Source organism: Crocodylus siamensis, chromosome 7 (genome assembly GCF_052110815.1).
Source record: "Crocodylus siamensis isolate JL-2025a chromosome 7, ASM5211081v1, whole genome shotgun sequence".
Classification (NCBI taxonomy): Eukaryota; Metazoa; Chordata; order Crocodylia; family Crocodylidae; genus Crocodylus; species Crocodylus siamensis.
The window spans coordinates 3,224,584-3,252,518 of record NC_143401.1 but is presented as its reverse complement, the minus strand read 5'-3'; the positions used below and the strand labels follow the sequence as shown (position 1 = coordinate 3,252,518).

Here is a 27,935-nt window from a genome sequence, read left to right as displayed (position 1 = left end):
GACGGTGTGCGGGCCTGCAACGCCAGGGCCCAGGAAGGAGACCGAGGGGATTCGCTCCCCTCTCTGGATCTCCAAGGACTGTACAACTATGGAGACAGGCGACGGGGTTTATGCTGGCGTCCGTCACCCACATCCAACTTGGGTTAAAAAAAAAGAAGTGGCCAGGTGATATTTTCCGCTACCTTGGGGGATGTTGCCCAGTCTGGAAGACCCCAGGACTGTCAGTGCTACCAGTTCACATGTGATCTGCCTGGGCAAAATGGCTAATAAACCTTTTGATGGATCTTTGCGCCCGGCAGCGTCACGCTGGTGTGCAGGGAGAATTGGACCCACTGTCGCGGCGGCGAGGCCCACGGTTTCCAGGGCTCTCCCATCCCCACCAGGTCTGAGCTCTGCGGATGTCCCGCTGCTGCGTGCCCCCAGAAAGGGAAGCCTGGGTCTTCCTCCTCCTCCTCCTCTCTTTTGTAGATCAGCTTCCAAATCCAGAAGCCTCTTCTCCAAGGGGCTGCCCCCATCCCACCGGCACAGGTGGGCACTGGCCCCCCCAGCCTGGAGACTGCCCATGCCCCGCCCCTTTTGGGGCACTTGGCGAGGAAAGGGTTAAGCTGAAACCACACCCTCCGGGGTTTGGGGGACCAATCCGGGGGGTGGGCGGGCCCGGGCTGCAATGTTGTGAAGGTGGCATCAGCGCTGTGTAGCAGATGCTGCTGGGCAGCTGGAGGGGGAGGCAGGGACCTGGGGCTGGACAGGGCAGCCCGTGGGAGCAAGAGCGAGGGCCAGCGAGACAGGCGGGCGGATCGGTAGCCGAAGGGGTGCAGCGAGGATGGGAGATGGGGGAAAACCTGGGAATCCGAATCAACCGGGGGAGAGCGAGCGAGCGACAGAGCTAGACATCCAGGGAGGGACAAAAGCAGAGCAGGCAAGATAAATACCCAGGAAGAGGGGCACCCGCTGACCAAGCTGAGAGGCGTGTGGTGGGGAGGAAAAATCTGGGCCCGGGGGAAATCGTGCAAGGGACCGCAAAGGAGGCGAGCGAGGAGCCAGGGGGCTCGCGAGGTGAGACCCGCCTGCATGCGGGACCTAGGACGCACCCCAAGTCTTGCCTCTCCCTGCCGGGGGTGCGCACGCGGCTGTAGTTACGCCCGGCCAGCCTAGAGGGTGTCATGCTGCCGGCACCCAGCGAAGCGGGAGCGAGTCGGTGCCCGCCCGCAGACATAACTCTCCCCGCCAAGAGAAAGGGCAAAGCAAAGGAGACCTAGGGCACGCCGCGTCGTCCTCCAGGAGTCCCAGGTAACACAGAGGGTGCAGACGGGCCTCGCACCGCTCAGGGGCTGAGACCTGGCTTCATCCCCGGTGCAAAGGGGCACGCGTGGGAGCCCAGCGGCCTCTCTCGCTGGAAATGCACCTCAAACGCAGCAAGAAGCCAGAAGCCAAGGCTCCCCCGAGGCAAGTGGACTGGAGCCCCGGCGCCTGCCCCGACGCTCTCCCATGGCCGAGGAAGCGGTGCGCTCTGGCTACAGACCAGTGAAGGTAAAGGGGAGACGGAGACCCAAGGCTGCAAGCGGGTGTCCGGGGGGCAGCGTTAGAGGGAGCCGCTCCGAGACATTTATCTGAGTGCAAACTTCTCCTGAGCAGAGGCTGCGGTGGCGGGGTCGGGGTGGGCTCTTCCGCGTCAAACCAGGACAGCAAACGGGGAAGCCGGCGACGACGACACAGACTCTGGCCGCCGGAAAAGCAGCAGCGTGACCTGTCTGGCCCCGGGGTTCGGGCAGCCGGGCCGACGAGGGATGGAAAAGGAGCTGTTGCTCAACTCGGTTTCGTGCTGAAAGACTGTTGCGTGGTACCGAGGGGAGCGGGCCAGCCTGGCACTCGCGTGGCACCCTGAAATCGAAGGGCGCCGGTGACGCTGGGGCAGGTTTGCTATTAAGCCTTCGCCGGGGGGGAGCAGGTTTTAGAATTAAAAACGCAGGCAGAGTCCCTTACCAAGCACGCGATGCTGGACGCGGGGAGAGAGCGCACGGGGTTAATCCGGGGTAAGCACTGACTTAGGAGCAGTACTGAACAGCCCGGGCCCTGCTTGGACGCCGGCACATTGTGCCTCTCCCACGGACTTTCCCTGCTGAGCCCGCTCCCCCGCACGGGCTCACCTGAACCCGCCGGCCGACAGCCCCCCGCCTCCTGCGTCAGATGAGGAGCCAGGCTTCCCGATGAACCTATGCAGATCAGGAAGAAATACATTTTCATGACTCTCTTTGCCTCTTGGCTTCTGCTCTTCTTCTTTGGTGGAGACCAAATCAGACGCCTCGCCTTCCTCTCCAGAAGGAAGACGGACGCTGTGAAGACCTGGCCCCGCTGGACCGACGCGACCCTCCTGCAGAGCTTTGCGGGCCCCGGCGACCTTCAGGGCGATGGAGGCCCCCGCCAGCCGTCGCCCAAGGCCAGGAGGGCCACGAGAATGAGCATCTACAAGAACAGCAGGTGCCGCATGGAAACCTGCTTCGATTTTTCCAAATGCGAGAAGTACGGTTTCAAAGTCTTCGTCTACCCCGCGGAGAGAGGGGACCCGGTGTCCGAGAGTTACTTCAAAATCATCACTGTGCTCGAGGAGTCCCGCTACTACACCTCCAACCCCGAGGAAGCCTGCCTCTTTGTCCTGAACCTGGACACTCTGGACAGGGACCATCTCTCCGTCCAGTACGTCCACAACATCAACGAGAGGATCCAAGGCTTGCCTTTGTGGAACGGCGGCCGAAACCACCTGATCTTTAACCTTTACTCAGGCACTTGGCCGAACTACACCGAGGATCTGGGCTTTGACATCGGACAGGCCATCTTGGCCAAGGCGAGTTTTTACGTGGAGCGTTTCCGGCCCGGCTTTGACGTCTCCATCCCCTTGTTCTCCAAGGACCATCCGCAGAAGGGCGGGGAGAGGGGCTGGCTGGCCCGCAGCTCCGTGCCTCCCAAGAAGAAGTACTTGCTGGTTTTTAAAGGGAAGCGGTACCTGACCGGCATCGGCTCCGACACCAGGAACGCGTTGCACCACATCCACAACGGCAAGGATATCATCTCGCTGACCACATGCAAGCACGGGAAAGACTGGGAGAAGCACAAAGACGCGCGCTGCGACAAGGACAACACCGACTATGAGAAGTAAGTCCTGTGCGAGCTCGGTGTGGCCGCGTTCCCCCGTGTCCGGTGGCACGCGCCTCGAGTTCAGGGCAGAGAATGGCCCCGCGCACGTGCCAAGGTAAAAGGAGGGATCCAGGATCCAATCCTCAGCTAGTATACATGCATGGGCGAGGGGCTCAGTGGGGCTTTGCTGATTTACATCAGCTGACGACCTAGTCTAGCGTAAGGTGAGCCCGGTAGCAGATGGAGGGGAATTGCTCTGGCTGTCTTCCCTCCATCCCCTGCCATAGCCCCCGCCAGCAAAGCAAGACTCAGTTTCCCTTGTGGAAAGCAAAAGCCTGGACGTTCAGGGCTTCCCTGCTCAGTGTCGACACTGAAATGCCTTCGTGCAAGCTGCTCTGCCCTGCGATCGGCCAGGCTGCCCTTTTCATGTGATTTCCTTCTCTCTGGACACCAGCAGAGATGGATGATACTACCCCCCCCCAAAGAAAGAAAGAACAAAATAAAAGTCTAAATACTTTTCCTGGGGATGAGCCCGGGAAACACCCCCGTTTCCAAGGCGAGAACCTGCCCAGCGTTTGGGGCACCTGAGATCGGGCGCAGGCCTGTGGCTCTCAGCCCTTGCCAGCGGCTGGCTGTAGCAGCCTACTGATTCGAAGTGGACTCGGTGGCGTGGCGGGGACGGGGATCACCGTAGACCAGCGGCATTGCACTGGGTTGGAGAGCCCTCGTTCTCCCTCCTGAGTGGCGCTGCGGGTCCCCAGCCCCGTCGGCGGGATCCAGCACCTCCAGAGCAAGGCTTGAAGGACCTGCTCCTGGGGCCCCCGTTGCTATTAATGCACCTTTTGGTCACTCAGCATCACTCTGCCTCTGGCAGGGTGGAGATGGCCCCAGAGGCCCCTCTCTGCTGGGAACCTGACCCCACTGACCTTGGCCCTACCAGGGCTCCCTCAAACTTTCTGAGCTCTCTTGGGAACAGGTTTGGCCTCCCCCCACGATTAACTGTTTGCAGTGGTAGGTTCGGGGGCTGGATCAGACCCTCCCTGTCTCAGGGCAGGAGCTGAGGCTGCCTAGGCAGAGGCATCCCCTGTGGGCACTTCTTCTGTCCTGGGCCACGTCCGTGTTTCTTGCCCCGTCCTTGAGCGGGTGGTGCTGAGCCACTTTGGTGCTGGTGGTTGAGCCTGAATCCTGTTTCCTGGGGTTGAATTCTTGTGGCTGTTCATGCGTGTGCATGTGCACACATGCGTGCATATGCATGTGCATTTGTGTACGCGCATGAATGTGTGCATGTGTATGCTTGGGAGTGTGCGCGCGTGCCGACGTGCTTGTTCGCATGCGCGTGTGTACGCATGGGTGCGTGCGTGCGCATGCATGTGCTTGTGTGTGTATGCATGCGTGTGCGTGCTTGTGTGTGTGCATGCGTATACATGAGAGTTTGCACAGGTGCATGTGTATTTGTGCGTGCGCGTGTGTGTGTACAAAGGGGTGTGCGTACATGTGCATGCATGCGTGTGCACACGCTCTGCCCCGGGGTTTTGTTCCGAGTTCGTGGCTGCCCGCGAGCGAGACGTGACTCAGCAGAGGGCTCCTCCGTCAAACGCGCTGCACCGATGACACGCGGATAGCGACCGCTGCGTCCCCTCCGCGCTCGGCGGCTCCCGGGAGAGCTGTTGGCTCCGGAGTCCGGATGCCCGATGCAAGTGACTCATCGCTGCCCCGTCGGTCCCGGGGGGTGGCTCTGGTGACAGCAGCTGGCCAAGAGCTGGGCTCTGGGCATGGCTGCTGCACGTGCTGGCAGCCCGGGCAGGAGGGCGGCGATGGGTCACCGATGTGCCTGCCCCGTGTCCGGAAGAGCCCGCAGCAGGATCCTGGGGTGGGGGGATGGACTTAACCCGGGGCGGGTGATGCCGATGCTGACGGGGATCCTGGGAGAACACAGCCAGCTGCATTGACTGAGTCTGGCCTGTGAAGCCAGTAGCAAAACTAGGATTGATCTTGGGGGGATCAGGATAAGACCCTGTATATACAAAGCGGCTGAAAGGCAGCCACCTCTGGGGAGGAGCAGGGCTGCAACCAAGGGGTTGAGTGACCTGGGGATCTCCCTCCCCGTGCTCCCAGGACTGCCAGCAGCCCCGGCAGACGGAGACCTCCCCTCCCGCAAGGGCAGAGGCATGACCAGTCAGCAGCTCAGCATCACTGGACCGGCCTGGGAGAGGCTCTGCAGCTTGCCCCAGCCCATAGCAGGGAGAAGGGCCTGTGAAGCCCGGCTCTGTCCTGTCTCTAGCCCAAGAGGGAGGCTTGGCACGAGGGTCGTGGAGTGGCAGCTGTTGGGGAGTAGCAGGGAGGCAGAGAAGCCCCAAGGGCATGTATGCTCCGAATTTTGTAAGCTCTCTTTCACGTAGTCCCATTAAGCCGAGATTACCTGGACCGGAGTCGAAACTAGCTGAGACCCACCTGGCACGCCGACGTGGAGGGGCTGAACTCGAACGTGAGCCCAGGGCCCGGTGCAGGAGGCAGCGCCTCCTTTGGCCTCTGGCTCACCGCTCCCCACCTGACAGGGACCGTCACGATCCTTTGATGACCCGTGTTCGTTCCCATGGTCCTTTTCTGGCTGCCTTGGCTGTCGCCAGCCAGCCACGAGAGCATTTGCCTTCAGAAGACCCCTGTGAGCTGGGGATGGGCCATCGCCCTCATTTTAGGGGTGGGGAAACTGAGGCACGGAGCAGTCCGTGGCTTCCTGAAGGGGATGGGTATTGCACTGGGACTGGGGACACTCACGTGGCTTGCAAGGCTTCCCTCCCAGTTCCCCGCAGCAAAAAGCCCCCAGCTAGAGATCTCGGCGCCAGGGCTGAGGATGGAGGGGGTCACAGGAGACCCCCCCAGAGCAAAGGGTTGCAGGCTGTGAGCCCGGCACTGCTGCTGTCACCTCCCTGCCCTGCCCTGGCTGAAATGCAGGCTGGGCCGGAGCACGGACCTGGGTGCCTCCAGGGCTGGGGGGGAGGCTGGTCCTGCAGCTGGTTTGTGGCCCCGGCAGAGGGGAAGACCGTGGGCTGCCACCAGCCTGCTGCAGGGAGCGCCGCCTGCGTGCCCGTCGGGTGAGCGATCCACCTCCGGGGCCAGGCGCAGGCGCCCCGTGACATGCTGGGACTGGACGGCTGTCCAGGGGCCGAGCCTGCTGCTGGCTCCAGCGGGGCTGCATCGTGGGCCCCAAGCTGGGCACCCCCGTTCGGCCGCAGAGGTCCTGCAGCTGGGGGATGGGGGGAGTCAGGAGTCGTGGCAGAGTATTAGTGCAGCTGGGTCCTGGGAGCGCAGCCCAGGGGAGCTAGGAGCAGATTGGTGAGAGATCAACATGCCGAGCATTGCAGGAGGAGAGAAAGGGGGTGGCGAGAGGCAGTGCCCTGCGGAGGCGGGTGCCTGGGGTTAAAGCTCTGGGCCGGGACTCAGGAGACCGGGCTCTCCTCTCCCAGCCCCTGCAGCATTTGCTCTGCCCCACGGGCGCAGCGGCCTGGCTGTCCCCCTCCGGGTAAGCCCCTGGGCTTGGCAGAGGCTCAGACTGAGAGCGAACAGCCCGGGGTCCCACGGCAGCAGGACCAGGAGCAGCGCAGATGCCCCTTGCCAGGCCCTGCCCAGAAGGAGAAGCAGCAGCTCTGCCCCTTGCAGCCCGGAGCCGCCTCATCGCAGTCGGGGGCACTGCAGCACCCTGCGCTCCTAGGAGACTCTCCCCTCCTGGCTCCGCCGTGCTCCAAGGCCTTTTGCGAGGCTTTGTGAGAGGGGCCGAGCTGCATCAGTGGCCTCCCGTCCCGTCCTGTCATGCTCGGCGCCTTTCTGGCTCGGAAACTGCCCCCCGTCACCGCCGCGGTGGTCTAACGGCACGGCCGCCGGCTGGCTCTGGCTTCCCATCAGGTGCCGGCCCGGCTCCCGGCCCCATCCACCACCCCGAGAGCATTTCCTCGTGAGCCACGGCGCCCGTCTGTCAGGAAGGGGCGGGTGGGTGACGGCAGCTCCTGGGTGGCAGCGCGGGGGAGAGCGCCGAGCTGCCCGCTCGCTGCCCGCGGGGGTCCAGGCCGCGGACCGGGATGGCCCGTGCCCGACGGGAGCAGGGCCCGGGCTTCCCAGGGAGGCGCAAGGAGGCGAGACCCCTGCGTTCCCTTCCTGACCCGTGTGGGAAGGCGAAGTGCTCTGAGCAGGGCGCTGGGTACGACAGGCGGGGACGTGGAGACCGAAGAGGGGCTGGTGCTGGAAGGACTGGGTGCTTCTGGAGCTCCCGAAGTCCCTTCCCTTTCCCACGCCCTGGAAATCCAGTTTGCAGATACAAGATTTGCCTTTCACCAAGCACGGCGTTAGCCTAGCGGTCGGGGAGGAGCGCAGGGCCACGGCTGGGGGCCTTGCATGCCCGCGGGCTGCTCCAGCCCTGGGATCGGGGTGGCAAGGGGGCTCCGATGCTGCGTGAACCCGCGCGGTGCCACAGGCTGTTACGAAAGCTGCTGCGACGCCGTTGCAAAGGGGCGGCCTCCGGAGGGGTTGCCCGCAGGTACCTGAGAGCGATGTGCGGCCCGTTAGGCGGGCAGTGAAGAACTGGCCCAGGGAGCCAGGGCAAGACTGACTCCAACATCTCTAGAGAAGAGCACGGACCTGGATTTTAACCACCTTCATCAGATCAGCCAAGGGCCGGAGGGCGATGAGCTGAGCTGGGGGGACGCTTGTGGGGAGATGCCCCTTCCTTCACCGACCCCAGCTGCATTACTGGGCCCAGCCTGCCGTCTTTACTGGCGCGAGCGGAGCTGACGCCCGCAGCGGTGCCAGCCAGCTCCGTAAAAGCGAAGGAGCCGGCGACGCGGGGCCGGGGCCAGGGCGGGCCTCTCTGCACGTCCCTGCACAGCCGGGCAGATCGGCTGGCAACTCGGGTGGGCAGCTGCTGTTTTGCAAGGGCCACGGCAGAGGGCACGTTGAGGCAACGCCTGCACGGCTCGTTTAGGGGAGCGCAAGTCTGGCCGTGCAGTCACCTGTGAATGAGGGGAGCCTCGGACAAGACAACTCCCCACTCCTCGCTGCGTGGCCTCCAGACCCTCCAGGCGGGCGCGGGAGGCTCATTTTCATTGTAGCCCAGCCTCTTACCAGCACCACAGGCTTGGGACCACTCGGCGGCATCCATGAGCTCCGGGGCACCCCAGACCGTAAAAGGCTCCCTTTAATAACATACAGTGATGCGGCCCTTTAAGACCAGACCACGCCAGGCCCTTTGCCAGCTCTGGGGCACAGACTTGCCAAAGAAATGTGGGCACTGGTGCCCCCGGGCACAGAGTCTGCTTGATGCTAATGAAGCTTGCAAAGCCGCACCCTCCATCACGCTGGCACAGCGGCGTGCAGGGGCGCGGGCGCCTTCGCTCGCGTCGAAACGCGCCGTCCTGAGCACGCCGCACGCCCCGGCCGAAACTACGCGCCAGGTTTTGGAAAGGCAGAATGAAGACGACTGATCTGTCCTTGTACTGAGTCACTAAGCAGCTAGAAAGCTGAGCCTGGGCGAAACTGCTCTTACCATGTTTCTTGCACAACGTGCACCTGCGGTTTCTAGCAGCTGGTTTTGGGGGGAGGAGGGGAGAAAAGATGGTATTTTGCACCTGCTGTAGGTGTGATTCAGCTCCCCCCCAGCAGGCTGGGCTCCCACAGCACCTTCGCGTGGGGGCTGAAAGCACATTTCTAATAGGGTTGCATTCAGCTTCTCAGGGCATTTGATTGGGCACAAACCAGGGCCGAAGAGATCATGATCTCTTCTGGATCGGCAAAGGTGGTCGCATATGGTTGCCTCAGTTCTGGGTGTTTGGGTCAACACGCTCGGGTCCCTAATTCTTGAAGGGGTGCCAGGCACCCGCAGCCCCTGGGCTTCAGTGAGGGGAGACGAGGGCTTTGGAAAGGCCCCACAAGCCTGGCGCCGGGCTCTCAACATAGCAGCCATGCGCACCAAAATGCACGGTGGTTCCTCAGTTGCCTGGGGGTTTGAAAGCCCAAGGACTGAGCCAGGACCCGCCACACTCACAGACCTCGGCCGGAGCTGCATGGCACCCTGCGCGGGGCTCCTGCCACCAGAGGTGGGGAGGCAGTCCCCTAACTACCTTCCGGCCAGCTGTTGTGGGTGCAGCTGTGGCCTCTGGGGTCCGGCGGAGAGGAACAGCCCAGGGTTTTGTGGGGCTGCGGTGATGTGGATTCACTGGTGGCCAAGTTACTACCAGCGGCAGGGAGGGGAGGGGAGGGGGGCTCCGGCGCCCTCCCGCTTCGCATGCTGCAGTCGGGGAGGCAGCTGGGGAGCAAACACCCAGGCGCCCGCTGCCCATCCTTCCCAGCAGCAGCCCAGCTCCTTCCAGCCCCTCCTTGCCCCCGGGCGCTGGGTGTCGGCGGGGAGGTCCACGCCAGGGGAGTTGTGCAACGCTCTTCTGGGAACGCGAACAAAACAGCAGGAGCACGAATTCGAGCGCCCGGTCCCAGCGACGCAGGCCCAGGCTGCGGCACGGAGCTGGGCCTGCCGGGGCATTTTTCCAGCCTGGGGTATTGATTATTTTTGCGTGAGCAGTTGTGGGAAGGCTGGAAGCGCTGCGGAGAGCAGCCGAACGGTGGTCCTGCGGGAGCTGAGGCAGAGACGCTGCCGGCCTCCCGCATTCGCGTGTCGTTAAGCACCCACGGACCAGCAGCCGCAGCAAGAAGCATAGGCCCCCCCGCTTGCAAGTGGTTGAAAGCATCAGGCTGCTGCTCCTGCTGTGTTGGGAGCAACATGGAGGCTGGTGTGGGCAAGGAGGGGGCACGGCCTAAACCGGAGCAAGGACCCTCCCGTGACGGCTATCACCTGCCACGTGCCCCCGTGAGAAATACCGGTAACACCCTGTGTGGCTGCATCTCTTCTCTGCAGCCGCCCCATCGCTTCTGCCCACCCCCTCTCCCGCTCCCTAAGAGGTGCTGCAGGATCGTGCCTGCATCTCCTGCACCCCCCAAAAGTTTGCCACAGCCCCCCAGGGAGACAAGTGCCCGGGTGGCCTCAGAAGCAGAGGGCCGCGGAGGCAAGGCAGTCCCCAGGTTTGGCAGACGTGCGGGAAGCCCCGACTGGAGCAGGGCGAGTGCTGCTGCAAGTGCCCAGATCGTCCAGTCCCTCTCTGGGCTCCGGCACATGTTTCCCTGCCACTTTGGGCACAGCATGTGGTAGTGCCCTGCCTCCGTTTCCCAGTGCATCAGACTCAGCTGGTCGCCCTAAAGACTGGAGGAGCCTGTGGCAAGCCTGTCCTGGAGCCCAGAAATAAAAGGATTTCTGCAAACAGACCTTGATTCAACAAGGCATTTCCCCCACTGTTAGCCCAGGCCCCAGACTTTGGAGGCTAATCGCATCATTACTCTGGTGCTTCCTAGCAAAGGACCCAGAATGGATGACTCACAGGTCCTAACGAGGAGAGAATGCAATAAAGAAAGGAGGAGGCGGCAATGGAGAGTTACAGCAGGAAAAAAACAAATGCATCAGGCCTCTTGGAATAGATGGCCCGTGGTTTAATGGGAGATGTTCTTCCCCGGTGCTTCGTCCATGATAATACAATGCAACCTGGCTGGCTGCAATGCGAGGTCCGACCGGTCGCCCCTCCAGACCCGACTGCCTTTCTTTGCAGGCATGTGTAGCCCTGCAAAACACCATCCCCCGGCAAGCAGATGGGCTCTGCTGAGCATTTTAATGTCACACCAGGTCAATCAGGTTATAATTGGCTCTGACGGCCAGCCCCCAGTGGCTGGCGGGTTCTTCCTCCGCAGCGAGTGGCACTCGGAGAGGTGCGAAAGTCATTCCTACCTCGGAGAAATGACCCGTCTGGTCCGACTGATCAGGGATGAGGGGCACAGCCACCTCCCGCCCATGTAGGAAAGGGCTTTGGGGATGTGAAGCTGGTCCAAAAGGGACCTGATCACCTTGGGGCTTTGTCTTCAGGACAAAAAAGGCCGGCTGGCCCAGTCTGCTGCTTTGGGTGAGATCTACAGGGAGACAGGGCACCGGTACCTCTATGCTCTCGGGGGGCACATCCCAGCCCAGAGTCTGTCAGCCCGCGCTTAAGTACGTCCAGCGACCGAGATGCTGCCACTTTTCTCGGTAATCTCTTCCATCGCTTCGCCTCCCCCCGCCCAGCGTCAGACAGTCCCGCCAGTATCCAACCTGCATCTCCCTGGGTGCAATTTCAGCCCGTCGCGTCTCCTCCTCTGCCCGGCGGACACAGAACCGTCCGCCACCTTCCTCGTCACAACAGGTCTTTTTTGTAGCAAAACCTGTCATCAAATCCGCTCCCCGTGCAGAGCTGGCCTCCGGTATTTTCTTCCCCTTTTGTGAGGGGCCTCGTTCACTGCCGTGGGTTTTTTCCATAACGCGGGGTTTTGCCTCCTCTCTGACACCCACCGAACGGCAGCACGGGGTGGAGCCGCTCACACGGATCCCGGTAGATGATGAGCTTGAATATGGTTTTCAAAGGCACTTCAGTGACTTGGGAGTCTAAATCCTGTCCTTCGAGGTGCCCTGAGCACCTGCTCTGGGGTTATTTGGATGCCTGTAAGTGTGCGCTGGCCCCTAAAGGTGCCTTCCTGACCGACTGGAAAACTGGCCGTTAGGGACCGAAGTCCCGAGCCAGTGAGATTTAGGCTCCCAAGTGCTTAAGTACCATTTGAAAGTGAGAGCTAGGCTCCTAAGTCACTTAGGTGCTCTAGCCACATCTCAGGGTAATGGTGAACAGCGGGGTTGGAGGGCTCCGGGCATGGGGGGAGATCTCCAGGCGCTGCTCCTTGAAGGAGCTGCAGGGCACGTGTCTCAGAGGGAGTCGTTTCAGGCTTTCCCTTACTAAGGTCCCAGTATCACAGACGGATGCGGCCATCCTGAGGTCACGGCAGCTGCAGGGATGCACCCGGCTGTGCAGAGGAAGATTTCCCAGGGCAGCCGGGTCCCCCGAAAGGCTGCATTTCCCCCGCTCTGGAGACGGGGGGTGGCATCCGGTCTTGGGGAATCTGGCTGGGAGATCCCCCAGACCGTGCCTGCCCCTCGGTCCCTGCAGCAGTTTGGGCAGGATTTGTAACGGGCAGCGAGGGCAGAGTCCTGTCCCCTCTCTAGGCCTCAAGTTTCCCCACCTAAAAGCAGAATGATACCTCTGGCCTCGCCTCTGTAAAGGGCTTGGAGAGCCCAGACTGAAAGGCCTAATGTACGTCCCTGGCATTGCTATCACCGGCTATTAGAGGGTATTTAGTTCAGTGCAGCCATTAGTTACTTAACAAGCACAGAGAGCGCCAGGCTGCGGTATGTCATCTTGGAGGAGTTGGAAATTGTCTCTCTTGGTTTCTCCATCAGTAAAATGAGGGGATGTTTCCTGTTCTCAAAGGCAGGGAGGGGGGTTTCCCTTCCAGCTGGAGCAGCTGGTTTGACAAGGGTCGGCCTGAGTCTTTGGCTAGGACATGGGAGCAGTTTCCCACCCATCAGTCGCTGTGCTGGATCTGCTGCCTGCCTCTGCAAGCGCTAACTGACCCCAGGCCCCTTTCTCCCCCTTTACTGAAGGCTAAGCTACCTCTGCTTGGTCTCCACGTACCCCGGAGTAAGAGCGTGCACACAGGCAGCTACCGCGGAGCAGCTGGCACATAGCAAAGCCTCACCCCTTCATCTTCCCAGCAGTGCAAACCCTAACCCCCCCCCCCACAAATGCAGCCAGCTCCTGGAGGACCTGAGCACCGGTATTCACTGTAGGACAAGGTCAGGGCCCCCGGGTGCTGCAGAGCCCATGCTCCGAGTTTGTAGCGGGGAGAACAGGGAGGGGAAAGGGGCAATACAAGTTGCCCACGGTCAGGCAGCACTTGCTTAGCACAGCTGGGAGAGCCCCAAGCATGAGTACGGTACGCCCGGCCTCCCCTCCCCGACCCCCAAAGCGGCTCAGGACCTGGACGGTCGGGTTGGCGCCGAGCGCACCCATCGGGCACAAGGAGACATTTGGCACGGCACCGTCACAAGCGCGGCAATTCAAGCAGGCTTCGACCCCGGAGCATTTTCCCTTCCACGGGGCAGGCGAATAACCGAGCGCCTGTGCCGCAGCGGGGAGGCGGGGGGGAGCCTGGCGCAGCCACGAGCAGCCTGGCTCTAGCCCCGAGCCGCAGGTAACACTAAACCTCCTTCAGCGCTGCCCTCGGAGCAGAGGAAGGGCTTGTTAACAGCTCCGTGGCTCCTCCGGCCCCAGCAGTTGCCTGAACAAACAGGTCCTGTGCCCACATAAAGACCCTTCTGTAGCAGCCGGCCGACTTTGTTCTGCTGCAGAAAGATCAAAGGGGTCGGGGGGAGAAAAAATAAATCTCCTGCCTCTGGCAAACGAGAGCCCCCCATCTCCTCTGTGCCCTCTCCTGGCTTTGGGGTGATGGGGGGCCTGCGAGCAGCGATCGGAGCCACTCGGTCCCTGGGGCTGGAGCTAGGAGCGGGCAAGCGCTGACTATATTATTGTTCGGAAACCGCAGAACGTCAGTAGCAAAGTGTTTCCAGAAGGAGCCTTTGGCTCCTCGCAGCCTGGAGACGCCGGCTGCCACCGCCGCGGTCGCCCGGATGATAAGGCCGTTCTCAGCCCTGCACGGTAGATGCCCTCCCTAGGTGCAAAGCCCTCTCTCTCTCCCTCCCCCGGGGCTACGGGGTGCCCTCCCTTTTGGGGAGCCGCCGAGTCCCGCGTCGCTCCCTCCGTGCGGCTGCCCCAGTGCACCCGGGGGCTGGATTCAGCTGCACCCATCTCGGGGACGCAGTTTTCCCTTCTGCATCGGACCGCGCGAGCCGCGGCCCGGAGCCCTGGCGCCAGGTCCCGGGGTGCCGCAAAGGCACGGCGAAGGATGCTAGCCTCAAAACTCAGCCGCTGGGGACAGGAGGGGAACCCAGCTGCCTCGCTGCACCATCCCAGGGGCTGCATCCTCCTTATCTTTTGGTTTTAAATCACCATTAAGGGGAGGCAGCCGGGCCATGGCAGACCCGTAGCTCTGGCTGATGGACGTCCTGGTTTGCCAGGACCACGTTTTATGAGTTCATGGACTCTCTCCTCTCCCTGAATTACAAATGTGTCAGGGCAGGGCCATCCCTCATTGTATGCCTGTGTAATCTCAGAGCCCAGTGGAGACCTGGCTGGCCTGGCATTTCTCAGCGCAGCTGCAATAGGAGCAATAAAGCTGGGAACAAAATGAATCCTCCAAGGTGTCACTGCAAAACTGCCCAGTGCCAGGGAGCCCCGACTTTATCCTACAGTGAATACCAATATCGGGCTTTCGAGCTCAGCTCCTCCAAGGTCTGGCTGTGTTTTCAGTGGGGGTTAGGGCTTGCACTGCTGGAGAGAAAGGGTCTGGCTTTGCTACGTGCTGCCTGCATGCATGCTTTTACCCTGGGGTAAGTGGGAGCCAAGCCAGAGGTAGGTTCGTCTTCAGTGGAGGGCAAGTTAGCACTTACTCTGGGGTAAAAATGTGGCTCTGATGGGCTGAATGGGGCAAAAGATCAAATAGTCCCATCCCCAGTGCTGGGACTCCCGGGATGGACAAGTACCCTGCATGGTTGCAGCCACGTGCACAAAGAGAGAGCTCCCAGCAGCTTCCATCACCATCAGCTCTTTTCAATACACCAGTACCCGATCCTGGCATGGGGGTCGCGCTGCAGTTGGGCGACTGGGACCGAGGTCAGACTCTGGCTCAGGAGGCAGGGACACAAGGGAACGAACTTTACAATGAAAAGAGATGCAATCGTGGATGGGAGCTGGGCTGCAGAAAACACTGAGCCTTAGGACATGGGGAGTTGCATGGTGTTTTCCGGGGAAACCAGGCAGGATCTCTGCTGGAAGGGGGAGTATTGACCCCAGAGGGGACGTTGCCTCCGAAACCCCTGCTAGCTCAGGAACGCAGCCTGGCTTGGCTAACGGGTTTGAGCGCGTCCCGCTGCATTTGTCGCGATACAGAAGGGCAAGATCGGTGCGCCGGGGTCTGGATAGGCTCTTAGCTACATCCGTGCAACAGGGGTGGCTTTCACGGCACCGCGCTAGCATGCGACCAAGCTGCTGGCATCAGGATCCGGCCCCACAAGCGCGGTCAAAGGCCTCCCGCAATTCAGCGCGCGGGAATAACCGAGATCCAAGCAGACGTTCGAGTGAGGCTCCCCCGCCCCTGGCCGCCAACGCGCCTCTCCCGGGCTGGGGAGCTGGCACAGGGCCGGGGGGGCAGGCAGGGGCGAGCACAGGCACGGCGGCGTTCGTTAATGAAATTGCATGGGAATGGGATGCGTGGGGAGAGCCTCGCTGAAGCTCCCCCCCTCTCGGCAGGTGGCTCGAGCGAGAACAGGGACGTTAATGAGACGCGATGAACTAATGGGCTTCTCAGCATCGCGCCGTGGCATCGTGCCTCAATTCCCCGGGGGTGGTTTTTGTTCATAAACTTGATGCTGTCAATACATCAGCCCCTGGCTGGGGCTAATTTAGCAGATCTAGCAAAGCCAGCTGCAGAGCTTGTCTGGGATCTGCTGGCAGGAGAGAGACGGCAACGGCAGAGTTTGGGCCTGGGCGGCTTTAAAACGAACATCGTGGATCAGGGTTGCAGAGGGCTGTGCCCCTCTAGGCCCCCCTGCGTGAGCGCGGGGGGAATCCGGGGGCCTGGGAACAGCCGCCTGCTGGGCCCGTCTCCATGTCCAAGCTGAACGGTATGTGGAGAGCGTGGACAGCCACGCTGGATCCTGGAGCACGCGTGTGGAGCGTGCATGCATGTAGATTATCCATGTACGCGCACGTGGACCGTGATACCCAAGCTACCCGACTCCCACTGGGGCTTGGATCGGGGACGAGACCCATGCTGTTGCTAGCATGGGATTTTCGAATAGCCTGGAGGAGAATGGATTGTCAGTGAGGCCCATGCTCCTAAATCACTTCAGCACTGGTGACAGTCTCCCACTTAAGAGCCAGCAGTGGCTCCAGGCCTTTCTGTGGACCAGTGAGGCTGGGTGCCGTGTGCCACACGCTGCTGTGGACGGGTGGTCACCAGGACCTGGCCCCTGCCCCTTGCTGCAGCTCGGGTGGCCTGGGCAGCACGGGTTGCAGCGTAGCAAGCTGGGAGCCTCCATGGGGCTCTGGCCAAGCGTGCAGAGCGATCCAGGGGGCACGGGGTGCCAGGCCTGCCCTCCTGGGCTGGTTGGATGGGGAGGGGACCCTGCGACGTGGGGGAAGAAAGTGGACGGCTATGGGACAGCCAGGGCCCTGGAGCATGTGCTCACCTGGGGCAGCTGCAGCGGAGCAGCACCCTGCCACGGTGGCCAGCCCCTCCATGCCAGGGCCCTGCAGCCTGTCCCATGCTCTCTGGGGCAGAGGGACAGCCCCCGGGGGAGCTGGGCCGGGGCAGGGAATTGCTGCTTCTCCCGAGCAGTCCTGGGCTTCGGGGCAAGGCTGGCGTGGCCCTTGCAGACAAGGCTGCAGCTTGCTAGTGCCTTCATCCACGAGCCCTGCTTGCCAGGCTGGGTGGGAGCTGGACCCTGCGGTCCCCATGGGTAGCTCGGGGCAATAGCCCCCATGCAGTTGGGAGCCAGGGGCTGACGGCAGAGCAGGCCGAGGTTGAGCAAGAAGGGCAGGCTCCCGGGACACGGGAGGCAGGGGATAGGCTCCCTGCAGCCCTCCCAAGAGGAAGGATGGGGACGAGCAGCGATGCTCTTGCATCCACAGCACACAGTACCTTGGCTACCACGACCTCCACGCCCCCTTAACGCTGACATGGCGTGACATCACTGGAAGTGCCTGGGTTCACGGGATGACATCATGACCGTGACACTCTCAGGGCAGGGCCACTCCATGCCTGCTGGTTGGCTGGGCAGGGATGACGTCGCGGTGGCGCGCTCAGGGCGGTGAAGGCCTTTGCCGACCCCCAGCTCGGTCCCCTGGGGCGCAGGGCAGTAGGTCCGGCAGGCGCCGATGGGCCAGAACAGCCGCAGCCTCCTCCGCTCTCAAGGAGCCCTTTGAGCCCGATACGGCCGTGGCCGCCCCGCCGGTGACGCGCTCCCCTCTCCCCAGGCGCGGGGAGCCGAGCGCGGCACGCAGGCAGCAAATAGTAGCGCCTTGTTTGTGCTGCCTCTTGCTGGGCAGGAACAGGAGCCGGGCTGTCCAGCATGAGTGTAAATATTGCATTTTCCTGTGCGGTTGCGGAGCCCCGGCAGTGAATGTGCCTCTCACAGGCCGGTGGCACAGAAGCCCCTTTCATAACCCGGCACGGAGCCTCCCAGAGAGGGGAGCCAGCTCCAAGGTCCGGGCCCTCAAACAGGGTGCTTGAGGCTGGGGTAAGTTGCCCAAGGAGGCATTGGTGCAGCGGGGGAGGCAGCCGTCATCTCCTGCTAAGACCCTGCACCCTGCGGGAAGGGCCGAGCACCGATCAGCGGCTCCTTCGTTTCCAATGCGGAGGCCTCATACTGCGGTCACAGTCGGGGGCATGCACAGGCACGGGAGGGGGATCTGCTACCAAGACGGCGAGCCGGGATCTCGGCGCACACGCTGCCCTCCGTCGAGAAACAGCCCTGGGGGAAGCCCCCCGGCCGGCACTGCTGTGGCCCCAGGCGAGGTGCGGCACAGACCTCTGGACCCTCTCCACCAGCCGGGGGGTCTGGAGCCCCTCCAGCCCCGACCCTCAGGTGCGCCAAGGCAGAGCGCCAGCTGCGCTGTGGCATGCAGTGGGACTGCCGAGACGCCGCCCCCGCCCCAACTCCCGCAGCATCTTCCTCTTGCTGGAGGAGGAGGAGGATGGGAGAGGCCTTGGGGCATGCCACCCACCGCTTTCGCCAGGTACATGCTGCCGGGGATCACGTGCCACCAGGAACATGTTGGGACTGGCGCCCTGCCCGTTCCCCAGTCGTACTGAAAGGCGAGCGCTGCCAGCCGCCGATACAGTCGCTCCCTGCCTTTGTTACCGACCCATCACCTGTCAGGCGCCATTGCACCCGGGCACTTTGCTCATCACTTCACGCCCAAGCCACCCTCCCACGCCAGCTGCCGACAGCAGCGCCTTCCGGGAGCTGGGAGCTCCAGCCCGGACAGCGGCAGGAGGCTCAAGTTTAAGCAGAGGGAGACTTGGAAGTTGCTTGGGGAGATGAAAGCACTTATTCGGCAGGGTGCAGCGTGGCCCAGAGATACGAAAGCGCCCGATTCGAGTGGGGTGCGGCCACCACCAAGGTCGCAGGTTGGATCTCCATACGGGACAAGACCTTTCTTGTCTCAAGGGGTTGGACTACGTGCCCTGGAGGTCCCTTCCCGCCCCACTTCTCTAGCCTTTAACTGGGTTACCGTGCCAGGGGCTCGGAGCCTGTGGGTGGCATACCTCCCTACTAGCTGCTCCGACCCGTGCCTGAGCTACCATCAGCATCCCAGCTGCGGCACCAGGTGAAACCTCACCACGGGGTTCAATGCTTGAGCGCCAAAGCATCGTCTGTATTCACTGAACCCGTCTCACCTGCCCAGCCAGGAAGATGCCTGCCGTCTCGTGTCTCCATGTTTGCCATGCCCGCTCTGCTGCTTGCAGCCTGCCCCACTTGGAAGCTGGCATCGGCTGGGCAGTTTCCCTGCTTCAGTCCCTTCCGCTCTCGGGCTGGGCAGCACAAGGCTGCCGTCTCTGGGGCTTGCCACGATGCAGCCCAGGAATGTTTTGCTCAGACAAAAGCACTGTTTTCCTTGGCATGGCAAACACAGGGAAACGTTTCCATGATTACTGGCCTTTGACAACGCCGGGTCTGGGCTCTGATCAGCCAGATCTGCGTCTGCCGCACGGGGACGGCGCTACAACGCGAGGAGCGGTTCTGTCTTAATTAACAGCCTCCAAGATGCGAAGGCCTGGCCCTTGACACGTACTTCGCATTTGGGATGGGAGCGGTGAAATGCCCTGGTGTCTGCACCGCGGAAACCACCAGGCTTTTGGCGATGGCTGGCCCCCTGCTTCTTGGCAGGGCCCAGCCACGAGGCCGAGGACTCAGACCGCAGAGACTGAGCTCCCCTTTTCGTTCTCGGGGGTGGCCTTGTTCCACATCAGGGCTGAGGCATGCGGAGGGGACAGGGAGGAAGGGAAGGGAAAGCTAGAGCAATGCGAGGGTAGCATGCTCCGCTGCAGCACACACAGGGCTCCTGTCTCCAGGGTCCCCTTCCGCCAGCCCACAGCTCCAGGTAAAGCCCCTGAGTGGATCAAAACAGCACAAATACAAGGCCATTCTCTAGTCACCCCTGCAAACCCAGGGCAGATAGGAGCTCAGGCTTAGCAGGGACCAGCCTCCAGGCCCCGTCTCCCAAGCCGAGGCTTCTCTGAGCCAAGGAGGGGACAGTCACAGCGAGACGCCAGGTCACAGCAGACATGCCACATCCCTGCCTCTGTGGAGCGAAGGGGGGTGGTCACAGCACGTGCCCGGGGCATCTGTCCCACAGCCTCCCAGCACCCGGCCCCTTTCCTGTGCAGCCGAGAGCTCAGCTGCACCCCAGAGGGTCACCGGGAAGAAAATCAGGGGAACCCCGGGCATTCATCACACACCTCTCACACAGCTCCTCCATCCTGCAGCAGCCCAGCCCAGCCCAAGCTGGACAGCTTTTGTTTGTACTGGGCAGCTGGCTCACAGCTGGAGCAGGTAATGAGGTCCTTAGTTAACCCTTTCCAGCCCCAAGTAGATGGGCCCAGAGCAGCTCTGTCACCACTGCCTCCAGGCCCCTCGGCAGCACTGCTGCCCTGGCCCACGTGATGCTCCTGATACTTTCCCGCTGAAACAGGAGATGAAGTGAAGAGACTTGCCCAGGGCTACTCAGTGAGTCAGTGGCAGAGCCAGCAGTGTGGGGACAGTCCCCGGAGTTAAAGCCTAGGGCATGTTCGCACTGCAGAGGTCGTGCAGCCGGCAGCCTCAGCCCTGGGCGGGGGGTCTGAGCCCGGAGAGCTGTTGCAGCTCTCCTGTCTTGGGCTGTGCAGGTTGTTTCTTGCTCTCTCAGCCTCAGTTTCCCTCAGAAAAAGAGCTGGGTCTTTCTGATTGCAGGGGCCGGGGGTGGGGGGCAAGAAGCTTGTTTCATGCCTGGGAATGGCTGAGGCGTGCTGAGCTCTCGCGGGCCCTGGGGCAGAGGGTGAAAGCGAGGGAACTGCGTGGGACTGCCGCGCCTGCCTGGGGTGCAGATGCCCGACAATGGGCACAGGCGGGGTGGGCCGGCGAGCTCCAGCCCTGGGCCCTGACCCGTGCTGCCTTCCGGCCCCAGGTTCGACTACCGGGAGCTGCTGCACAACTCAACCTTCTGCATCATCCCGCGCGGTCGGCGCCTGGGCTCCTTCCGCTTCCTGGAGGCGCTGCAGGTACCTGCGAGGGGGCGAGGGCGGGGGCGCAGCTCCCCGACGAGGTCCTGGGGCGGGGTGGGTGCTGGGCCCCCGGCAGTCATCGTGGCCTGTCTCCCCTTGCCCAGGCCGCCTGCATCCCTGTGCTGCTCAGCAATGGCTGGGAGCTGCCCTTCTCTGAGGTGATCGACTGGAGCAAGGCAGCTATCGTGGGGGACGAGCGGCTGCTGTTGCAGGTGAGGGGGGGGCCCAGCATAGCACTGCCCTTGGTGCCCCTGCCAGGGGCCAGGCCTGCAATCCCCCGGCTGGGGTTAGAGACCAGCTCCCCAAAGCCACGTGCTGACGGGGCCGTTGTGTCAGGCTGCATCTACCTTCTCTCCCTCTCTGTTTGCTGTGGCCAGATCCCTTCCACCGTGCGCTGCATCCACAGGGACAAGGTCCTGGCCTTCCAGCAGCACACCCAGTTCCTGTGGGAAGCCTACTTCTCCTCCGTGGAAAAAATCGTGCAGACCGCCCTGGAGGTGAGTGCCAGCCTGCGGGCATCTCCCCTGCACCTGCCATGCCCTGGGGCCCCAGGTGAGGGCTGCGCGAGGGCTGGGACCTGCTCTGGGGAGCGGGTTGCTTGTCCGAGCAAGGACAGGCAGGCAGGTAGCTCCCCTCCGGTAGAGCGGCAGGAGTGCCGGCTGTGGGGAAGCTCGCAGCCCCAGCTTCCCAAAGCAGGAGGCACTGCAGGGAAGGGGCAGGCTAGCATCTCTCTTGCAGAGCAGGTGTTTAGGGGCCTGGGTTCAGCTGCAGGGACGGGGATGAAGAGGGAACCGGCCCCGGGACGTGCGGGTTTCAGGGCTGTTCAGAGTTCACTCAGCACCACCGAGGACTCGGGCCCGTTCCTACGTAGGCACCTACTCTGCACTCCTTTCGGAGACGTTTGGACGTTTATCTTGCTGGGATCCTTTGACCCCAGCTGACTTCCTGCACCTGCGGCGGCGGGCTGGACCCGATGACCTTCCAAGGTCCCTTCCAGCCCAAATGTCTATGAAATCTATGAATGGGATGGAAACGGCTTGTCCTGGAGGCAAAGCAGGATGCCTCAGACATGGACTGGGGTTCACTGATCTGCCCGGGGTCGTCAGCGCTAAGCCGCCTGCCAGGCTAGGACGGGGGGAGGCTGGCGCGCCCCCTTGGAAGCCGGCGGGCCCAGTTATCCTAGCAGGGCCCAGACTAGGGAGCTCCAGGAAGCCTGGCTCTTGCAACCCGCAGCCCTGCTTGCACAGAGAGGCTGGGAGCCGTTCAGAAGCAGCAGGGAAGTCTCGCTGCAGGAGATGGCACGTGCTGGGTTGGCATCGGTGTCACGTAGCTTCGAGCCCCAGAGTCACACTTGGAGGGACTGCTCTCACCTCCCCCAAAGGCTGGCACAGCCCGCAGCCGGCGCCGGGCTGCTTCGTGGTAACCCTCCAGGCACGGAGAGCCGCGTTGTCGTGGGTGCAACTGGTGTCATCCTGGGTTAGAAACACAGAGCGCTCCTCAGCGGCGGGTCTGGGGTGCGGCCCCGCTGCCGGGCGCTTTGGAGGGCTGCACCCGCAGCTGAGCGCAGCACGCGCCGTTCATGCGATGCAGAGGGTCTGGGCTGGGTTCTCTTGCCCCAGATGGGCGGCTGGGCCGTGGTGGGGCTGACGCGGACTGTGCCTCCTTCCCCCAGATCATCAAGGACCGGGTGTTCGGGCGGCAGTCCCGGCCCAAGTTCTTCTGGAACGCCCTGCCGGGGGGGCTCCTGGCACTGCCCGAGTACTCCACGCACATCCCAGACTTCCCTTTCTACCACCTGCAGCACGGTAGGACCCGCAGCCCCCGGCCGTCCCCACCGCCGGCCCGGTGCCCTTGCTGATGGGTTTCATAGTTAGTCGGGTCGGAGGGGACCTGAGCAGATCATTGAGTCCGACCCCTGCCATGGCAGGAAAGAGTACTGGGGTCAAACGACCCCGGCAAGGTGATTGTCAAACCTTGTCTTAAAGCCCCCCAGGGTAGGAGCCAGCACCACTTCTCTTGGAAGTTGGTCCCAGACCCTAGCCGCCCTGACCGTGAAGTCGCCTCCTGATGTCCAGCCTGAATCTCCCCTCTGCCGGCTTGTGACCGCTATTCCTGGTCACTCCTGGCGGTGCTCGGGGGAACAGGGACTCCCCCAGTGCCTGCTGGTCCCCCCGACTAGTTTATAACAGGCCACCAGATCCCCCTCAGCCTTCTCTTGTGGAGGCTGAACAGGTTCAGGTCCCGTCGCCTCTCCTCGTAGGGCCTGCCCTGCAGCCCCTGACCATGCGAGGATCACCTCCCTGGACCTGCTCGAGATGCATCTGTGGATGCAGGACAAGGTGCGGTTGGCCTTCCTGACCGCGTCCCCACGCTGCCGGCCCATGTTCATCTTGGAGTCAATGACAACTCTCCAAGATCCTTTTCTGCCTCTGCCCTGACGAGAAGGGAGCTCCCCAGCCTGTAGGTGTGGTGCCGGTTCTTCCTCCCCAGGTGCAGCACTTTGCACTTGTCGGTGTTGAATCCCATCCTGTTCTCGTCCCCCCACCCCTGTAGCCTGTCTAGGTCCAATTGCAGCCTGTTCCTCCCTTCTAGCGTGCCCACATCCTGGTCTCTTTTCTCTCCTGCCCCAGGCTCCAGCCCTTCCAGCAAGTTCACTGCGCTCATCCGGGCCATGTCCCCGGGGATCTCCCTCTCGCAGCCCATCCTCAAGCTCATCCAGGCTGTCTCCACATCCCAGTACTGCTCCCAGGTCAGGGAAGGGGTGAAACCTGTCTGGGGGGTCAGGGGAAGAGTGGGGGCTGCAGGCCAGGGGTGAGGGGCCCAAGCTGGACCCACCTGGGGCTTCTGGAAAGCTGAAGTGAACGGACTGGCTGCTGGTTCGGGATGGGGGCGTCCTGCCCTCTCTGACTACACCAGGCAGAGATCCAGCCCCCTTGCTCCCGGCTCCTTGGAAAAGCAGGTCCCAAGGGCCTTGGCTTAGGCAAAAGGACAGGACTTTTACCCCAGTGAGGTGAAATACCTGCCGCCTCCCAGCCCCACACTGCTGGCGGGACCCCCTGTGCTGCCCACCCCCCATCTGAAAGGAGAGGAGCCCCTAAAGGTCGCAATTAGAGGCAGTTTCAGGGAATTCGGAGCCAAGGAGCTGTTGGGCCTCCGGCAAGGATGCAGGCCCCCACCCCACTTTCCCTTCCCTTCGGCGGGCCAGGCATGAGGCACGTTTGCTCCGGGGCTGGGACGTGCACACGCTAGGAAACACCCGCACTGCCTCAAGAGACCGTGGGGGCAGGCATGGGGCAGCCCAAGCCCCCGGCCTGCTGCCCCCATGCCAGGCCCACGTGTACGTGGGGGGGCGGGAGGGCCCTCCAAGCCCTGTGCCGTGCAGGGTCCCCGCAGACAGACACGTGGCCGGATGGGCCCTGCTTCGGGCTGGCTCAGAGCTGCCCCGGCGCTCGCCCCTGCCTCGCTGACTCTCCTGCCTCGGCTTCCTCATAGGTTCTCGTCCTGTGGGGCAGCGAGAAGTCACCGCCGCCAAGCGGGAAGTGGCCCCGGACCCCAGTGCCTTTGACGGTCATTCACGGGAGGAGGAAGGTAAGAAGGGGACGCCCCCTCACAGCGACGAGCCCAGAGACTGCCGCCTTTGCTGGCGACTGTCTCGTCCGCGCTGGCCGCTGGGGTGGGCAGGGGGTGGGGAGAGGGGGCTGTGGGCACCCCTGACTCTCCTGTTCTCCCCCACCCCAGATCAGCGACCGCTTCTTCCCTTACCCGGCCGTCGGGACGGACGCCGTGCTGAGCCTGGATGAGCACGCCAGCCTCTCGACCAGCGAGGTGAGGCCACCGTGCCACCGCCGCAGAGCCAGCACCCCGCGGGACCCCAGCGGCATGCGGCGAGCACCCCTGCCGTGCACCTGTCTCTGGGGTGCAACCAGAGACTGCTGGAAGCCACCTCCGCGGGCCACGGGGAAGCACGCAGTCTGCTCTAGCGCTCTCCCTAGGTCCAGGGAATCACCAGCCGGCTTCGCCCTGCAGACCCCCGGCGCACACTCGCCCGGCCTGCGCGGGAGCTGGTGGCACCCCGCGGGCCGGGTCCAGGAGCTCGGGGTCGGGGTGGGCCTGCCGCAGGAGCTGCGTGCAGAGCGGGCTGTCCCTGGAGCACGCTTTGCAGAGTCTGTTTCCCACGGGGTGCCTGGGTGAGGACCGCCCGGCTGCGTCCATCCCTCCGCTCAGCCCGGCCAGGCGGCGACATCTCCCCTCTCCCCGGCCGCAGGTGGACTTTGCCTTCGTGGTGTGGCGGAGTTTCCCCGACCGCATCGTCGGCTTCCCCATGCGGAGCCACTTCTGGGACCCCGGCCAGCGCCGCTGGGGCTTCACCTCCAAGTGGACCAACGAGTTCTCCATGGTCCTCACGGCCGCTGCCTTCTACCACCGGTACCAGCCCCAGCCGCGGCCTGGATTCGCCCCGGGGCCCCGGGCGGATTCGCGGGGCAGGGAGGGAATTGGGGCGTAGGCCCCGTGGGCTCCCCGCCCCCTTGGAAGGGAAGCGTGGGCTGGTGCTGGAGGGGCTGGGTGCCCTGCAGCGCCCTGGAGGTCGGGGGGCTCGGGGGTCCAGGGCTGCGGTCACCCTCCTTTCTCAGCCTGCAGCCTGCTTCTGAGCCCTCTCCTCCCCACTTGTGCCCCGTAGCCCGAGGGCAGCCCAGCCCCTGCCCAGGGGTCACCCTGGCTCTGCACTGCTGCCCCCCCAGGTACTACCACAGCCTGTTCACCCACTACCTGCCCGCGGGGCTGCGGGAGCTGAGCGACCAGCTGGGCGACTGCGAGGACATCCTGATGAACTTCCTTGTCTCTGCCGTCACCCGCCTGCCACCCGTCAAGGTGACGCAGAGGAAGCAGCACAAGGAGGCCGCCCCGCAGCAGGTGGGGACGCCCGGGCCCCATCCCCGGGCGTGGGGAGAAGGTGAAGGGGAGGTGCAGCCGAGCCCCCGAAGTGGAGATGGAGATGCCCTTTCCATCCTTCCCCCCCGCCAGCGGCGATAGTCCAAGGGCTGTCTAGTCCTGGCTCAGCTTCCACCTAACCCTAGAGAAGCGGAGCTGGAAGGTCACGTAGTGAGGCAGGATCAGCCCTGTCCAAACCAGCCTGTACAATCCATCATCTAAACACGCGGTAAAACGAGTCAGCCGTGACACAGCGCCAGACATCACACCCGAACCTGCCACGGGGAGAGTAGCCGGCGTCCTGCTTCTGTAACGGGTTGTTAACACGCACTCAGGAGATCCCCCCCTTCCCGTCTGCACCAGTCTGAGCACGGGGGGCAAGTCCTTCCTGACCCCAAATGTGACGTCGAGCTGACCCTGAGCAGAGGTGCAATAGCCTCTAGCCAGGAGCTTTGCTTGGGGTCCCAGCAGGAGCACTGGCAAAGTCCCAAGCCGGGGCTGCTGCCAACACTCGGTGCCTCTGGGGAGGGCTTACCCCCCCCCGACCTGTTGTGGGAAGAGGGGTGGGGGCAGCCCCCAGCACAGTCCCGAAGCATGGAGACCCCCATAGCAGAACAGGCGACACCCAGATCACGGCTCCGGCTGCCTCGTCCACCGCGCCGTGGGAACGACTCCTCTGAGGTGGCAACCCCGCACCTTGCCCCGCGCCCCAGCCCCGGGCTCACCCTCCGCTCGTGTCTCCCCAGGCATCCCAGAGCGCAGGCATCTCCGGTGGGCCTCTCCGTTTCTCCCAGCGCCAGGCCTGCGTCAACCGCTTCGCCGCCGGGTTCGGGTACATGCCGCTGGTGCACTCCCAGCTCCGCCTCGACCCCGTGCTCTTCAAGGACCAGGTCTCCGTGCTGCGCAAGAAGTACCGGCAGCTGGAGAAGCAATAGCGGGGGGACCGCGGGGCCGCGGGAGGGCAGCCGGCTGCTGGCTGGGATCCCCGGGCGGGGGCTGGATGGTACCAGGCAACACACCGCCGGCCGGCTGCGGTTCCAGGCCAGGGACCGAGCCAGCACCGCAGGGTCCCCAGGCTGGACTGGGAGCAGGGCCGATACGTGCTGTTGGACGCTGGCAGGCATTTCCATCTTATTGGGTTTTACCAGTACAAATAAAGGCTTGCAGGGATGCTGGGCTCCCCGGGGGCCTGCCCCAGGCAGCCGTGGGGACGAGGCTGCCTCGCTTCTCTCGCGACGGTCCGTTATTGCCCCACGTGGTCACGTATGCTGGGGAGCCGCTGCGAGGGGGCAGCTTCTGCCAGGAACAGGCTCACCCCAAGGACTGACAGGCTGGCTCCACACCTGTGGCACCTGGAAAAAGGCTGCAGAGATTGCATTGCCCTGGCCCAAGAGCAGCTCAGCTTGAGCCCCCCACCCCGCCCTCCCGTAGCAGGTCCAAGCCTCAGCCAGCCTCGTTGCAACCGGGGGGGTGAGGTGATGCTCTCAGATGTACCCAGAGACACCCAGCATGCGTGAGGGTCGGGGCCAGGCCGACAGGAGCCGTCGAGGACACCCCTGGCTCCGTCTGTTGCCTTGGCTCCCCAGGTCAGGGGACTGGCTTCAACGTCATGACAGCTAAACCCCCAGCAAACGGCCCGGCCTTGTCTTTTGCCGCCTTCAGGCTGGGACGTGTTGGGGATGTCTTATTCCCAGGCGTGATGCCACAGGAGGGAGGGCTAGGTGATCCAAAGGATCACTTGGCTCCGGGAGCTGGAGCTCGGGCTGTGCAGACGGCAGTCCAGGGACCGGGCCAGAGCTGCTGCGGGTAGGGTTACCAGCCAGCACGGGCGATGGACAGCGTGTGGCAAGCTGCCGGCGAGCTGAGGTAGCGCGTCCCAGCGGTACGTAGGCTGGCAGCACCGGGAAACGGGACAGCTGGGGTCTGCTGTGTTTAGGGAGAGCACGGAGCTGGGAACCGAGCACCTGGGAGCCCGGCCCCGGGCTCGCACGCACGGTGACCTTGGATAAGCGACTCAGTGGAGGGTTTTGCAAATTGTCAGGCTGATCTGGCTTGAGACCCCCCCTCCCCCGCCCCGGGCTCCAATCAGCTGAGGCTGCTGGGGGCCTAACTCCCCAGGGTATCACCGAGAGCTGGGCACCGTTGTACCCCAGACTACCTGGCCCCTCTGACCTGATTTTCCACCTAAGTGTATCTCTGGCAAATCACACTGGAGCCAATGGGATCAGTGGGCACTGGGCACCTCTGGGAACCAAACCCTGCTGCTGCAAGGTGGGTGCCTGGGCACAGGGGCACCCAAAGCCAGCAGACACCCAGTGTAGACCGCTGCGTGCCTCAGTTTCCCCATCAGGAGGACAGGGCAGGCTGGTGGGGGCCGGTGGCTTGCAAAGCACTTGGGGAGCTTTGGAGCAAAGGCAGTGGAAGGCATGAGCTCTGCTTACCCTGGCATGAAAAGACGCTGTGCAGGGACCCAGGCTGGGCAAAGCAGGGCACTATTGTACGGAAGTTCACAGTTTGCAGCACCCTACAGGAGAGAGAGAGCATAC

The 27,935-nt window shown here is 63.2% G+C and overlaps 1 protein-coding gene across 2 annotated transcripts; it reads left to right on the top strand.

The window, feature by feature from the left end:
* Positions 1-681: 681 nt before the first annotated feature.
* Positions 682-26,593, top strand: EXTL1 (exostosin like glycosyltransferase 1). Of its 2 annotated transcripts, XM_090057474.1 has the most exons (12): positions 682-1,530; positions 1,636-3,150; positions 20,364-20,457; positions 20,565-20,672; positions 20,838-20,957; positions 22,133-22,265; positions 23,091-23,209; positions 23,953-24,048; positions 24,199-24,285; positions 24,725-24,885; positions 25,200-25,371; positions 26,136-26,593. In XM_090057474.1, the coding sequence occupies exons 2-12, from the start codon at positions 2,216-2,218 to the stop codon at positions 26,322-26,324; spliced, it is 2,214 nt and encodes a 737-aa protein (XP_089913600.1). In that variant the 5' UTR covers positions 682-1,530; positions 1,636-2,215; the 3' UTR covers positions 26,325-26,593. The 2 variants fall into 2 exon arrangements, with proteins under 2 accessions (XP_089913600.1, XP_089913599.1); XM_090057473.1 differs by having other exon boundaries at positions 682-3,150.
* Positions 26,594-27,935: the final 1,342 nt, after the last annotated feature.